The sequence below is a fragment of the Carcharodon carcharias genome, chromosome 33, assembly GCF_017639515.1.
Source record: "Carcharodon carcharias isolate sCarCar2 chromosome 33, sCarCar2.pri, whole genome shotgun sequence".
Lineage (NCBI taxonomy): Eukaryota > Metazoa > Chordata > Chondrichthyes > Lamniformes > Lamnidae > Carcharodon > Carcharodon carcharias.
This window is the reverse complement of record NC_054499.1, coordinates 17302541-17318196: the sequence shown is the minus strand read 5'-3', so window position 1 is coordinate 17318196 and position 15656 is coordinate 17302541. Positions and strand designations below refer to the sequence as shown.

The 15656-nt window shown below is 53.1% G+C and overlaps 1 protein-coding gene across 5 annotated transcripts in view; it reads right to left on the bottom strand.

The window, feature by feature from the left end:
- tnk1 (tyrosine kinase, non-receptor, 1) overlaps positions 1 to 15656 on the bottom strand; it is a 78874-nt gene that overhangs the window by 21840 nt on the left and 41378 nt on the right. For all 5 annotated transcript variants that reach the window (XM_041178886.1, XM_041178887.1, XM_041178885.1 and 2 more), the window contains 6 exons: positions 14487 to 14681; positions 13352 to 13504; positions 6804 to 7078; positions 3627 to 3753; positions 1451 to 1597; positions 609 to 703 (listed from right to left, as the gene is read on the bottom strand). In XM_041178886.1, the coding sequence (XP_041034820.1) occupies positions 609 to 703; positions 1451 to 1597; positions 3627 to 3753; positions 6804 to 7078; positions 13352 to 13504; positions 14487 to 14681 (992 nt within the window). The remainder of the gene's footprint in view (positions 1 to 608; positions 704 to 1450; positions 1598 to 3626; positions 3754 to 6803; positions 7079 to 13351; positions 13505 to 14486; positions 14682 to 15656) is intronic.

Here is a 15656-nt window from a genome sequence, read left to right as displayed (position 1 = left end):
TATACCCCACACTCCTCAATGTAACACTCTCTGATATACCCCACACCCCTCACTGTAACACTCTCTGATATACCCCACACCCCTCACTGTAACACTCTCTGATATGCCCGTGTATACTCACACACTCCCTCTCCCAGCCCCTGTATATTCACACACACCCTCTCCAGCCCCTGTATATTCACACACACCCTCTCCAGCCCCTGTATATTCACACACACCCTGTCCAGCCCCTGTATATTCACACACACCCTCTCCAGCCCCTGTATATTCACACACACCCTCTCCAGCCCCTGTATATTCACACACACCCTCTCCAGCCCCTGTATATTCACACACACCCTCTCCAGCCCCTGTATACTCACACACACACCCTCTCCAGCCCCTGTATATTCACACACACCCTCTCCAGCCCCTGTATATTCACACATACCCTCTCCAGCCCCTGTATATTCACACATACCCTCTCCAGCCCCTGTATATTCACACACACCCTCTCCAGCCCCTGTATATTCACACACACCCCCTCCCAGCCCCTGTATACTCACACACACACCCTCTCCAGCCCCTGTATACTCACACACACCCTCTCCCAGCCTCTGTATACTCACCGTCCGTCAATAACTGAGATGTGATCGTTAATCTGCATCTTCAGCTTCCCTGCCTCACTGAAATCCTGAACAGCCCTCACTTCCACAGGCCGGGCCTGACACAGGGAACAAGCACAGATTTAATATCTCTCCCCACATCGGTCTGCTCTATAACCCACACCCTTCGCTCACTCTCTATAACCCGTACCCCTCAGCCACTCTGTGTAACCTGCTTCCCCTCACTCACTCTCGATAACCCTCACCCCTCTCCCTAATCTGCACTCATCCACTTGCCTGGATGAGTGCAGCTCCCATAACCCTCAAGAAGCTTGGCACCATCCAGGACAAAGCAGCCCCGCTTGATTGGCACCCCATCCACAAACATTCACTCCCTCCACCACCGACGCACAGTAGCAACAGTGTGTGTACCATCTACAAGATGCACTGCAGCAACTCACCAAGGCTCCTGAGACAGCACCTTCCAAACCCACGACCACTACCACCTAGAAGGACAAGGGCAGCAGACACATGGGGAACACCACCACCTGGAAGTTCCCCTCCGAGTCACTCACCATCCTGACTTGGAAATATATCGGTCGTTCCTTCACTGTCGCTGGGTCAAAATCCTGGAACTCCCTCCCTAACAGCGCCGTGGGTGTACCTACACCACAGGGACTGCAGCGGTTCAAGAAGGCAGCTCACCACCACCTTCTCAAGGGGGCAATTAGCGTCGGGCAATAAATGCTGGGCCCAGCCAGTGACACCCACATCCCATGAAAAAAAAGGAGGGGCTTCCTGCAGTGGGGGGGAAGGGGGCAACAAATTGAGGATGGAAAGCAGGCAATAGGCTGATGGAATGGTACCTCTTTCATTAGTGGTTGGAGAGCGCTGAATCTCGGGCGATCTTCAGGAGCCGCAGACCAACACTGCAGCGCCAGGCTGTAAATATTCCCGGGACAGTCCACTGGTTTCTCCAGTCTCTTCTTTTCCCGATCGATCATCATTAAAATCTGGAGGGAGAGAGAGAGACACACACACACTTAGTGTCACTGCGCAGACCATCACTGTAGAATTGGATAGGTGGGGTGGGGGTGGGGGGCCGGGAGCGGGTGTGGCCAATAGAGTGTGTGGAGGGAGGGCTGTTCTCCATGGCAACGCCTCCACCAATCAGTGTCTGCTTGCCAACCAATCAGCACTCTCTCATACAATATCAACTTGTTGCTCCCCCCCCCCCCCCCCGACATTTGGCATTCTTTCAGTTGTCCTGATGAGTGCAAGGCAAAAAACTTCTACAAAACGTCCTTTCTTCAACCTCACGCTCAGGCTCGGATTTGGGGTGTGCTGCCTGAGAGCGTGTGGCGCAGGGAGATTCAACCCAAGGCTTTTCCAAAGAGAATTGGTTCATTATCCGCAGAGAGAGAATTTGCAGGTCTATGGGGAGAAGTCGGGGCAGTGAGAGAAGTTGAGTTTCTCTTGCAGAGAGAGAGAGAGAGAGAGAGAGGGAGCCAGCAGGGACATGACGGGTTGAATGGCCTCCTGCACGGCACCCCCTTCTGCGATCTTGCGACACCTGCTGGACAGGTTAGCTACTGCAACAAGCGTTTTGCGCACTCTTGAGGCAGAAAGAACTTACATTGCTATAGCTCCTCCCAGGACATCCCAAAGTGCTTTACAGCCGATGAAGGGCGTTTTGCGGCGCAATCACTGCTGTGATGTCGGGAGCACGGCAGCCAATTTGCGCACAGCAAGCTCCCACAAACAGCAGTGAGATAAGCGCCCGACTGGCCCCGAGGGCAGAGTTCCCATGCTTTTCCAATCGTGGCATTCAGGGTCTTTCATATCCGCCCGAAAGCGCCTGCGTTTGTCGTCTCCTCCTGAGGTGGGCACCCCCGACAGTGCTGCACTCCCTCAGTGCTGCCTCAGTCTCCTTCATGGGCTCACGTCTCTGGGGTGGGGCTCGAACCCCTGACCTTCTGATTCGGTGGGGGAGGTCGGGTGGGGGGGGGGGGTTGTTGGGGGGGGGGGGGGGGGGGGGGGGGGGGTAGGTGGGTGTGGGGGGGGTGGTGAGTGCTAGCCACTGAGTCGCAGCTAACATCTAACGCGACAGGGGAACTGCTGCGGGGAATCGGGCAACGGTATTTGCCCCACCTCTTCAGATCAGAGGAACCCAAAGTACAACAGGAGGCCATTCGGCCCACTTGTGCTTGTGCTGGCTCTTTGAGAGCCCATTCATGTTTAATCCCATGCCCCCCCCCCCCCCCAGATTTTTGTTCTTAAATACCTCTCTGACTCTCTTTTTAAAATGATTTATATAATCAGCCTCCACCTCCTCTGCTCAGGGAGAGCGTTCCAGATCTTGGCAACCCCCTCTGAGGGGTAGAATGCTCTCCTCATCCCCCTTTCAGTTCGTTTTTAAAAATTATTCACAGGATGTGGGGGTCGCTAACAAGGCCAACATTTGTTGCCCATCCCTAATTGCCCCTTGAACTAAGTGGGCACCATCGGCCATTTCAGAGGGGGGCAGTTAAGAGTCACCCACATTAGCTGTGTGGGGTCTGGAGTCACGTGTAGGCCAGACCGGGTAAGGCCGGGCAGATTTCCTTCCCCTAAAGGGGGCATTAGTGAACCAGATGGGGTTTTTACAACAATCGATGATCGTTTCATGGTCCCCATGACTGAAACTGGCTTTCAATACTAATTTATTAATTGAATTTTAACTCCACCAGTCACCCGTGGTGGGATTTGAACCCGTGTCTCTGGAGAATTAGCCTGGGCCTCTGGGTTACCGGCCCAGGGACATCACTCCTACACCACCATCTCTCCTGTGAGATATCAAATCTCCAGCCTCTGGATGTTCGCCACTCACCAGAGGACATAACTTCTCCCCCTCCACCCTCTCAGGAACCTCACATCGTTATGCCAGCTTGTTCACGATGGGCTGAATGGCCTCCCCCCCCCCCCCCCCCCCACCCCCCCCCACCCCCCCCCCTCCCGTGCCAGAATGATTCTGTCTCGAAAAGCACCGGCCTCTCATTTCACCTCTCGGCCGTACAGCCCCATCCAAGGCTCCTCGCAGTACGAGAACAGCTCCCACAACACGACTCCGAACATCCAGACGTCAGACGCGTGGGAGAAAGTTCCGGATTTCAGGCTTTCCGGAGCACACCTGCAACACAGAAAAACACACACAGGAGAAACAGGCTATCGGTGAGTCAGCTCAGTGGCTGGGGAGGAGAGGTCAGAGTCCCTTTGCTGGTTCAGCCCTTTCGTGCTGGTAAACGCACACACCAGACAGACAGACACACGTGCACACACACACACACACACACCAGACAGACAGACACACACACACACAAGACAGACAGACACACGCACACACACACAAACACACACACACACCAGACAGACACACGTGCACACACACACACACACCAGACAGACAGACACACGTGCACACACACACACACACACACACACACACACACACACACACACACACACACACACACACACACCAGACAGACAAACAGATAGACAGACACACACACACACACCAGACAGACACACACACACACACCAGACAGACAGACAGATAGACAGACAAACACACACACACACACACACACACACACACGCGCACACACACACACGCACACACATGCACACACGCACACAGACACACACACACACACACAGACATACACACACACAAACATACACACACACACACAGACATACACACACGCACACACAGACATACACACACGCACACACAGACATACACACACGCACACACAGACACACACACACAGACATACGCACACGCTCGTGCACATATGCACACACACACACACATGCACACAGACACACACACACATGCACACGCATATGCACACACACACACGCACACATACACACATGCGCAAACACACACATGCACAAACACACACCCTCTCTCTCTCTTTCTATCTCTCTCCCACTGGACTTGTAAACCGGGCTAGTGGTCAAGTCGTTTGGCATCAAAGGATGAAGAGGTGCACAGTTGGTGGGGAGCGTTTTCCCCCTTTGCCTTGCACAGGGACGATGTACACACACTGCCTGTTGTGTAACAAACGTGTAGAGCTGTATAATCCCTTTTTGTACAGGCACTCACACCCAGTGACTGTACAGCCCCATATTGTACAGCATTTACACGTGTGATTATGCAACAATTAGACCGAATCACTAGGGTAAATGCACAAGGATTGTAGTCTGCACAGTCACACAGGATTGGATTATAGAGCACGTATACCCACACCTGTACACATTGTAGCTTTACCCTTTCTACTCTACACAAGGACCTGGGCGTATAGGACAGGTTGAGAGAGTGGTTAACAAAGAATGCAGTATCTTGGGCTTTATTAATAGGGGCATAGGGGACAAGAGCAGGGAGGTTATGATGAACTTGGTTAAGACACTAGTTCGGCCTCAGCTGGGTCTGGACACTGCGCTTTAGGAAGGATGTGAAGCCATTAGAGAGGATGCAGAAAAGATTCACGGGTATGGTCCCAGGGATGAGGAACTTCAGTGACGTAGACAGGTTGGAGAAGCTGGGACTGTTTCCCTTGGAGAAGAGAAGGTTGAGAGGAGATTTGATCGAGGTGTTCAAAATCATGAGGGGGTCTGGACGGAGCGGACAGGGAGAAACTGTTCCCGTTGGTGGAAGGATCGAGAACCAGAGGGCACAGGTTTAGGGTAATTGGCAAAAGAAGCAATGGAGACACGAAGAGAAACTTTTTCACGCAGCGAGCGGTTAGGATCTGGAATGCGCTGTCTGAGAGTGTGGGGGGAGGCAGGTTCACTCGAGGCTTTCAGGAGGGAGTTGGATTATTAACTGAAGAGGAAGAATGTGCAGGGTTATGGGGGAGAAGGCAGGGGAGTGGCACTAGGTAAATTGCTCATTCGGAGACCCAGTACAGACATGATGGGCTGAATGGCCTCCTTTTGTGCTGTAACAATTCCCTGATTCTGTGAGATAGTCTTTCACACATTCACTCACACAAACACTCTCACTGAGCTAGTAATCCAGGGGCCCAGGGTAAGGCTTTGGGGACACAGGTTCAAATCCCACCACAGTGACTAGTGGAATTTAAATTCAATTAATAAAATCTGGAATATAAAGCTAGTCTCAGTAACGGTGACCATGAAACGATCGATTGTTGTAAAAACCCATCTGGTTCACTAATGCCTCCTCTAGGGGACGAAATCTGCTGTCCTTACCCGGTCTGGCCTACACGTGACTCCAGACCCACCCAGCAACGTGGGTGACTCTTAAATGCCCCTCTGAAATGGCCCAGCGAGCCCCACTCAGTTCCAAGGCAATTAGGGATGGGCAACAAATGTCAGTGGTGCCCACATCCCATGAAAGAATGAGAAAACATAGCTGGACACGCACACACATATATGTGTACATGCAGACAAACACACGCATGCACACAAGTGCACACACATATAGACATGTGCGCACACACATGAACACACGCACACATACATGTGCACACACATGAACACACACACATGTACATGTGCACACACATGAACGCACATACGTACATGTGCACACACATGAACACACACACGTACATGTGCACACACATGAACACACACACGTACATGTGCACACACATGAACACACACGTACATGTGCACACATGAACACACACACACATACATGTGCACACACATGAACACACACACACATACATGTGCATACACATGAACACACACACGTACATGTGCACACACATGAACACACACACGTACATGTGCATACACATGAACACACACACACACACGTACATACGCACACACATGAACACACGTACATGTACACACACATGAACACACACACGTACATGTGCGCACACACACACGTACAGTGAACACACATGAACACACACACGTACATGTGTGTGCACATGAAAACACACACACGTACATGTGCACACACATGAACACACACACATACGTACATGCACACACACATGAACACACGTACATGTGCACACACATGAACACACACACGTACTTGTGCGTACACATGAACACACACACACGTACATTTGCACACACATGAACACACACACACGTACATGTGCACACACATGAACACACACACACGTACATGTGCACACAGATGAACACACACACATACGTTTAGTGCCGTTGTGACCTCACCAGGCAAAGGGGATCTTGCGATGAGCCTGCATCACGTAATGATCGGAGTTGGACACCGAGCGTGTCAGGCCGAAGTCTGCGATCTTCACCAGCTCCTCGGAGGCAAGAAGGATGTTGCGGGCTGCGAGGTCTCGGTGTATGAAGCGGTTGGACTCCAGGTACTCCATCCCCTCACACACCTGCACAGCGTAGAGCCACAGGCAGTGGATGGGGAACGCACCGTGTCTGGCCCTCAGGTGGTCGTAGACAGAGCCTAAGGGTGCCAGCTCCGTCACCTAAAGCGAGGGAGAGAGGGTGGTGAGGGGGATCCGGTAGAGCGAATCAGGAGAAACTGTTCCCGGGTTAGGACACGGATTCAGCCAAAGAATCAAAGCGGAACAGAACTGAAGACTTGAATTTCTATAGCTCCTTTGATGACTGATTTGTGTTCTCAAACGCTTTACAGCCAATCAAACATTTTTCAGGTTCAGTCGCTGTTGTCATACAGGACGTGACAGACAATTTGCGCACAGCAAGCTTCCACACCTAGCAACGTGACGATGACCAAATAATCTGCTTCAGTGACATGGGGTTTTTTTGTTTATTCGTTCATGAGATGTGGGCCAGGCCGGCATTTATTGCCCGTCCCTAATTGCCCTCGTTCAGGGTCAGCCACATTTGCTGTGTGGGTCTGGAGTCACGTGTAGGGCCAGACCGGGTAAGGACAGAAGATTTCCTCCCCTAAAGGGGGCATTAGTGAACCAGATGGGGTTTTTATGACTGTCGGCGATGGTTTTGTCATCATCATCAGGCCTTTAGATTCCAGGTTTTATACTGAATTCGGATTCCACCAGCTGATCATGGTGGGATACCAGCCCATTACATTGGGTCGACTGGAACACTAGTCTCGTGTCAAAAATATCACCACCTCTCCCGATTGAGGGATAAATATTGGCACTTGGGAGAACTCTCCCCTCCCCTTCCCTCCGCTCCCCTCCCCTCCCTTCCTCCTCCCCTCCCCTTCCCTCCGCTCCCCTCCCCTCCCTTCCTCCTCCCCTCCCCTCCCCTCCACTCCCCTCCCCTCCCTTCCTCCTCCCCTCCCCTCCCCTCCGCTCCCCTCCCCTCCCTTCCTCCTCCCCTCCCCTCCCCTCCACTCCACTCCCCTCCCTTCCTCCTCCCCTCCCCTCCCCTCCACTCCACTCCCCTCCCTTCCTCCTCCCCTCCACTCCACTCCACTCCCCTCCCTTCCTCCTCCCCTCCACTCCGCTCCCCTCCCCTCCCTTCCTCCTCCCCTCCCCTCCCCTCCGCTCCCCTCCCCTCCCTTCCTCCTCCCCTCCCTTCCTCCTCCCCTCCCTTCCTCCTCCGCTCCCCTCCCCTCCCTTCCTCCTCCCCTCCCCTTCCCTCCGCTCCCCTCCCCTCCCTTCCTCCTCCCCTCCCTTCCTCCTCCGCTCCCCTCCCCTCCCTTCCTCCTCCCCTCCCCTTCCCTCCGCTCCCCTCCCCTCCCTTCCTCCTCCCCTCCACTCCACTCCACTCCCCTCCCTCCCTTCCTCTTCCTCCTCCCTTCCCTTCCCCTCCCTTCCTCCTCCCCTCCCCTCCACTCCCCTCCCCCCCCCTCCCTTCCTCTTCCTCCTCCCTTCCCTTCCCCTCCCTTCCTGCTCCCCTCCCCTCCGCTCCCCTCCCCTGCCTTCCTCCTCCCCTCCCCTCCACTCCACTCCCCTCCCCTCCCTTCCTCCTCCCCTCCCCTCCACTCCCTTCCTCTTCCTCCTCCCTTCCCTTCCCCTCCCTTCCTGCTCCCCTCCCCTCCGCTCCCCTCCCCTGCCTTCCTCCTCCCCTCCCCTCCACTCCACTCCCCTCCCCTCCCTTCCTCTTCCTCCTCCCTTCCCTTCCCCTCCCTTCCTCCTCCCCTCCCCTCCCCAATTACACAGGTAGTTGGGAGGATCTGGGACACACTTGCCTGAAAGGAACCAGCTCGAATAATAACTTTCAAAGGCGGGAAATACACAAATATTTGAAAAGGAATAAGTAGCTGGGCTATAGGGTAAGGGCGGGGGTAGAGCGGGACTATAACTGGATCGCTCGGAGCCAGCAGAGACATGATGGGCTGAATGCCACCGGCTGTGCAACGATTCAGTACGATCCTTGGAAAATGTGAGGAAAAGCTAGAGAGCGGAAGGTAAGAGAAAAGCAGAATGTGAGAGAGAGAGAGAGATGGAGAGAGAGATGGAGAGGGAGAGGGAGAAAGAGGGGCTGAGAGAGAGATAGGGAGAGAGAGAGATAGGGAGAGAGCAAAGGAGACAGGGAGGGAGGGAGAGAGACAGGGAAAGAGTGGGAGGGAGGAAGAAAGGGAGAGAGTGAGAGACAGAGAGAGAGAGGAAGAAAGGGAAGGGTGAGAGAGAGAGTGAGAGGTGAGAGGGAGAGAGGGAGGGAGAGAGGGAGAAAGAGAGAGACAGACAGGGAGAGAGAGAGGGAGAGAGAGAGAGAGAGAGGGAGAGAAAGAGGGAGAGAAAGAGAGAGACAGACAGGGAGAGAGAGAGGGAGAGAGAGAGAGAGGGAGAGAAAGAGAGAGACAGACAGGGAGAGAGAGAGGGAGAGAGAGAGAGACAGACAGGGAGAGAGAGAGGGAGAGAGAGAGAGACAGACAGGGAGAGAGAGAGGGAGAGAAAGAGAGAGACAGATAGGGAGAGAGAGAGGGAGAGAGAGAGAGAGAGGGAGAGAGAGAGAGAGACAGACAGGGAGAGAAAGAGAGAGACAGACAGGGAGAGAGAGAGGGAGAGAGAGAGAGAGAGGGAGAGAGAGAGAGAGACAGACAGGGAGAGAGAGAGAGGGAGAGAAAGAGAGAGACAGACAGGGAGAGAGAGAGGGAGAGAGAGAGAGAGAGGGAGAGAGAGAGAGAGACAGACAGGGAGAGAGAGAGGGAGAGAGAGAGAGAGAGAGGGAGAAAGAGAGAAAGAGAGCTGCAGTTGCCGTGTGTTAATCACTCTCCATTCACACTGATGGGGGGTTGGGTCCAGAGGGATGGCAGGAAGAGCTCCTGTTCCTGGGACGTGGACACTTGGTCAATCTTGCTCCTTTGAAAATCGGCAATCTGACCAACAGCAGCCACAGTGACAGAGCCATAGTCACGGAGCCAGTATGGCAAGGAAGGAGGCCATTCAGCCTATTGAGCCTATGCTGGCTCTCTGTAGAGCAATCCAGTCAGTCCCATTCCCCAACTCTCCCCCTGTATCTCTGAACATTTATTCCCCTTTGGAGCCCAACTAATTTCCTTTTGAAATTAGAGCCAGCAGAGACATGATGGGCTGAATGGCCACCGGCTGTGCAATGATTCAGTACGATCCTTGGAAAATGTGAGGAAAAGATAGAGAGCGGAAGGTAAGAGAAAAGCAGAATGTGAGAGAGAGAGAGAGAGAGATGGAGAGGGAGAGACAGAGGGGATGAGAGAGAGAGAGAAAGTGAAGGAGACAGGGAGGGAGAGAGAGGGAAAGGGAGGGAGGGAGAAAGGGACAGAGTGAGAGACAGAGAGAGAGAGAGAGAGAAAGGGAAGAGTGAGAGACAGAGAGAGTAAGAAGCGAGAAAGAGAGAGATGGAGAGAGAGATGGAGAGGGAGAGAGACAGAGGGGCTGAGAGAGAATGGGTGAGAGAGAGAGAGCGAAGGAGACAGGGAGGGAGGGAGAGAGAGAAGGAAAGGGAGGGAGGGAGGGAGAGAAGGAAAGGGAGGGAGGGAGGGAGAGTATTCCAGGGATCATCGGGCAAGGCTGTATGAGAATTATGTCCCTACCTCCACTTTTGGAAGCGAAGCCACAGTTTTACCAACGGATCATACTAACTTCTTTATCCAAGGAGTGGTTGAAGTGCGCAGCAATGTTGTCAGAAGGAGGATTTGAGGTTAATAGCAGGGAAACGTTGAAAATAAACGAGATCTTTAAGATTGCGAAGGGGTTTTATAGGGTGGACATAGAAACGTTTCCAATTATGGGGAGACCAGGACAAGGAGCCATAAATATAACACAGGATGAGTCAGTAAAAAATCCAATAAGGAACTCAGGATAACCTCCCTTACCAAACGAGAGGTTAAATCGAGGAATTTGCTACCACAAAGCGGTCAGTAATTGAGGAGAATCGCAAAGCCCAGGGAGGCTAGTCCGGGGAAGGAGAATGTCCAGATAATACCAGCAGATCCAGTCTTCCAACTGGACAGTATTACTCTGTATCTAACCCATTGCTCTACCTGTCCTGGGAGTGTTTGATGGGGACAGTGTAGAGGGAGCTTTACTCTGTACCTAACCCCGTGCTGTACCTGTCCTGGGAGTGTTTGATGGGGACAGTGTGGAGGGAGCTTTACTCTGTATCTAACCCCGTGCTGTACCTGTCTTGGGAGTGTTTGATGGGGACAGTGTAGAGGGAGCTTTACTCTGTACCTAACCCCGTGCTGTACCTGTCCTGGGAGTGTTTGATGGGGACAGTGTGGAGGGAGATTTACTCTGTATCTAACCCCGTGCTGTACCTGTCCTGGGAGTGTTTGATGGGGACAGTGTAGAGGGAGATTTACTCTGTATCTAACCCCGTGCTGTACCTGTCCTGGGAGTGTTTGATGGGGATAGTGTAGAGGGAGATTTGCTCTGTATCTAACCCCGTGCTGTACCTGTCCTGAGAGTGTTTGATGGGGACAGTGTAGAGGGAGATTTGCTCTGTATCTAACCCCGTGCTGTACCTTTTCTCGGAGTGTTTGATGGGGACAATGTAGAAGAAGCTTTTCTCTGTAACTAACCCTGTGCTGTACCTGTCCTTGGTGTGTTTGATGGGGACAGTGAAGTGCCACCTTTTCTCTGTATCTAACCCTTTGCTGTACCTGTCCTGGGAGTGTTTGATAGGGACAGTGTAGAGGGAGCTTTACACTGTATCTCCCCCCATGCTCTATCTGTCCTAGGAGTGTTTGATGGGGACAGTGTAGAGGCAGCTTTACTCTGTATCTAACCCCGTGCTGTACCTGTCCTGGGAGTGTTTGATGGGGACAGTGTAGAGGGAGCTTTACTCTGTATCTAACCCCGTGCTGTACCTGTCCTGGGAGTGATTGATGGGGACGGTGAAGATGGATCTGTCGTCTTTATCTGACCATTGATTGACCCAGAGTTATTAGTGAAATGTTCCCTGCATCCCCCACCCCCCCCAACCCCGTCCAGGTAGACATGGAGACAACTTCCACACACAGAATATTCCATCATATTGTTCTGTGATAACAAGATTTTTTTGCTGGATAGAAATATAATTGTGTTAAATAATTTATTGCCACTAGTGAATCAATTGGGGTATATATTTTATGTTGATTGATTGATCTCAGACTCCAATAGGCTTATTATTAGTTTAAATTTCTCCAGTGGTTTTTTGCTATCTGAGGCAGCACCAATAAAACATTGTCCTGTTGGTGCAGAGCCCAGGGTCTGTGGCAAGTTTGACAGGTGACCAGTGTGAATCCTGGAGCAAGGCCAACAGGAGCACGTCAGCCTCAGTCCAGAATCCAGGCCCAAATGAATGGTCAAAGCCAGAATCTAGGTTCCAATCCGAGCCCAAGTCCTTGATGCAGGTTCAAAACCCCAATCCAGCAAACAGGCCCCAACCCAGGGCCCAGGCCCAGGCCCCAGGACCCAGGACCCAACCTAGGACCCAGGCCCCAGAACCCAGGATCCAGAACCCAGGACCGAAATCCAAGGTCCCAGACCCCAACCCAGAACCTAGGCCCCTGACCCCAAACCCCAACCCAGAACCTAGGCCCCAGATCCCAAACCAGAACCTAGGCCCCAGGCCCCAGCCCCCAACCCAGAACATAGGCCCCAGACCCCAACCCAGAATCTAGGCACCAGACCCCAACCCAGAACCTAGGCCCCAGACCCCAACCCAGAACCTAGGCTCCAGGCCTCAGACCCCAACCCAGAACCAAGGCTCCAGGCCCCAGACCCTAACCCAGAACCTAGGCCCTAGGCCCCAGACCCTAACCCAGAACCTAGGCCTCAGGCCCCAGACCCCAACCCAGAACCTAGGCCCCAGGCCCCAGAGCCCAACCCAGAACCTAGGCCCCAGACCCCAACCCAGAACCTAGGCTCCAGGCCTCAGACCCCAACCCAGAACCAAGGCTCCAGGCCCCAGACCCTAACCCAGAACCTAGGCCTCAGGCCCCAGACCCTAACCCAGAACCTAGGCCTCAGATCTCAACCCAGAACCTAGGCTCCAGACTCTGACCCAAAAACGAGGCCTCGGTCCCCCAACCCATAACCCAGGCCTCCACCCAGAACCTAGGCCCGTATCCCAGCTCCAAGCCGGAGTCTAGGCCCCAAATTGACTTCAAACCCAGAAAAGATGCACATTTGACACTGATCCAAGCCCCAAGGCGGAACCTAGGCCCCTTTCTCAGGAAGTAGAGGTAAGAAAGGTTGAGACAGAGAGAGAGAGAGAGAGACAGAGAGAGAGAGGGTGAGACGTTGGTGGATGGAGCCGCAGATACCACATGAGACCCCCCCATCCAGCGTAAGGCTGAACAGAGAGGCTTTTGGCAATGAGGTCAAGCTGGTACTCACCATTTTCATGGGGTGACTGAGGATGACTCCGTACAGCTGGATGAGGTGTGGGTGGTTGATAGCGTACATCGCATTCACTTCCTGTAGGAAATCGGCCATGGCGTCCGTCTCATTCGAGATGTCTGACCTCAGACACTTCACAGCCACATTCAGCTGAAATGCAAAGTTGGGGGGGGGTGCGGTGGGGTAGGAACAGGAACCATCAAAGACAAGGAGCCAACATGAGGGCACTGTCGCTAGGCCCTGGCATCCGGGCGTTGTTCGATTACTCGTCAGGACACACGTCCAGGGCCTGCCGACCATTCCCCCCGCCCAGCCCATTGCCAACCTTGCCCTCAATGCCACCCCTCAATAACCCTCCTGCCCAGTCAGGTGTCAGCCGAAGGCGGTGGTGGGGGGTGGGGGGGGGGTGGTGCGGTGAGGCGGGGTAGTGGGTGAAAGAGGCGTCCAACACAGATGGGCCTGCGCCTGCCCGAAACCTCCAGCGGCCAGTGTCCACTGGAAAGCACCGGGCAGCGGTGGCGAAATAAAGCCTTGCATTTGTATAGCGCCTTTCAGGATAGGATGCCCCCCCCCAAAGGGCTTTACAGCTAATGGGGTGCTTTTGAACTCGGTCGCTGCTGTAATGTAGGAAATGTGGCAGCCAGTTAGAGCACAGCAAGATCCCACACACCGCAATCCAAGGGCGATAATGGGCACCTGTATTTTTAGCGGCGATGGCTGAGGGGTAAATGTTGCCCCCCCTCCCCCTCCTCCAGGACACCAGGGAGAACTCGCCCCCCCCCCCCACCCCAAACACCTCCTCGTTTTCCAATAATGGCCGTGGGTCCTCTTACATCCACCTTATTTGAAAGATGGCACCTCCGACAGTGCGGCACCCCCTCAGTGCGGGCACCGGGAGTGTCAACCTGGATCTTCTGCCCAAGTCTCTGGAACAGGCCTGGGACCCGCGGCCTTCTGACTGAAAGGGCAGGCGTGCGGCCCGCTGAGTTGACGCATCGGAGCAGGGTGGCCTGGGTTTGGGCAGGGGTGGGTGGGGTGGGGCTGGGGGAAGCGCAGGGCAGGCGCGCGCGACTTGGTGCGCAAAACGGGATGGGCCGCTCAACCGGGTGCGTGCTGCGTGCCAGCTACTCACAATGCGGCCGTTCGGCAGCCTCCATTCCCCACGCCTCACCACTCCGAAGGAGCCATTCCCCAGCCGCTCATACAAAGCCAAGTCCTTGTCGTTAATCAGACACTTCGGGGCGATCTCAGACTCCGGGGATGACGAAGAGGTGCCGCCCGCGTACGATGCCTGGTGATCATAATCGCCAGCCCTTGCGCTGAACATCTGGGGAGACAAAATGACAGCATAGCAACATAACACTGACAAAATGGCAGCATAGCAACATAACACTGACAAAATGACAGCATAGCAACATAACACTGACAAAATGGCAGCATAGCAACATAACACTGACAAAATGGCAGCATAGCAACATAACACTGACAGAATGACAGCATAGCAACATAACACTGACAGAATGACAGCATAGCAACATAACACTGACAAAATGGCGGCATAGCAACATAACACTGACAAAATGGCAGCATAGCAACATAACACTGACAGAATGACAGCATAGCAACATAACACTGACAGAATGACAGCATAGCAACATAACACTGACAGAATGACAGCATAGCAACATAACACTGACAGAATGACAGCATAGCAACATAACACTGACAAAATGGCGGCATAGCAACATAACACTGACAAAATGGCAGCATAGCAACATAACACTGACAAAATGGCGGCATAGCAACATAACACTGACAAAATGGCAGCATAGCAACATAACACTGACAAAATGGCAGCATAGCAACATAACACTGACAGAATGACAGCATAGCAACATAACACTGACAAAATGGCAGCATAGCAACATAACACTGACAGAATGACAGCATAGCAACATAACACTGACAGAATGACAGCATAGCAACATAACACTGACAAAATGGCAGCATAGCAACATAACACTGACAAAATGGCGGCATAGCAACATAACACTGACAAAATGGCGGCATAGCAACATAACACTGACAAAATGGCAGCATAGCAACATAACACTGACAAAATGGCGGCATAGCAACATAACACTGACAAAATGGCAGCATAGCAACATAACACTGACAAAATGGCGGCATAGCAACATAACACTGACAAAATGGCAGCATAGCAACATAACACTGACAAAATGGCAGCATAGCAACATAACACTGACAAAATGGCAGCATAGCAACATAACACTGACAGAAT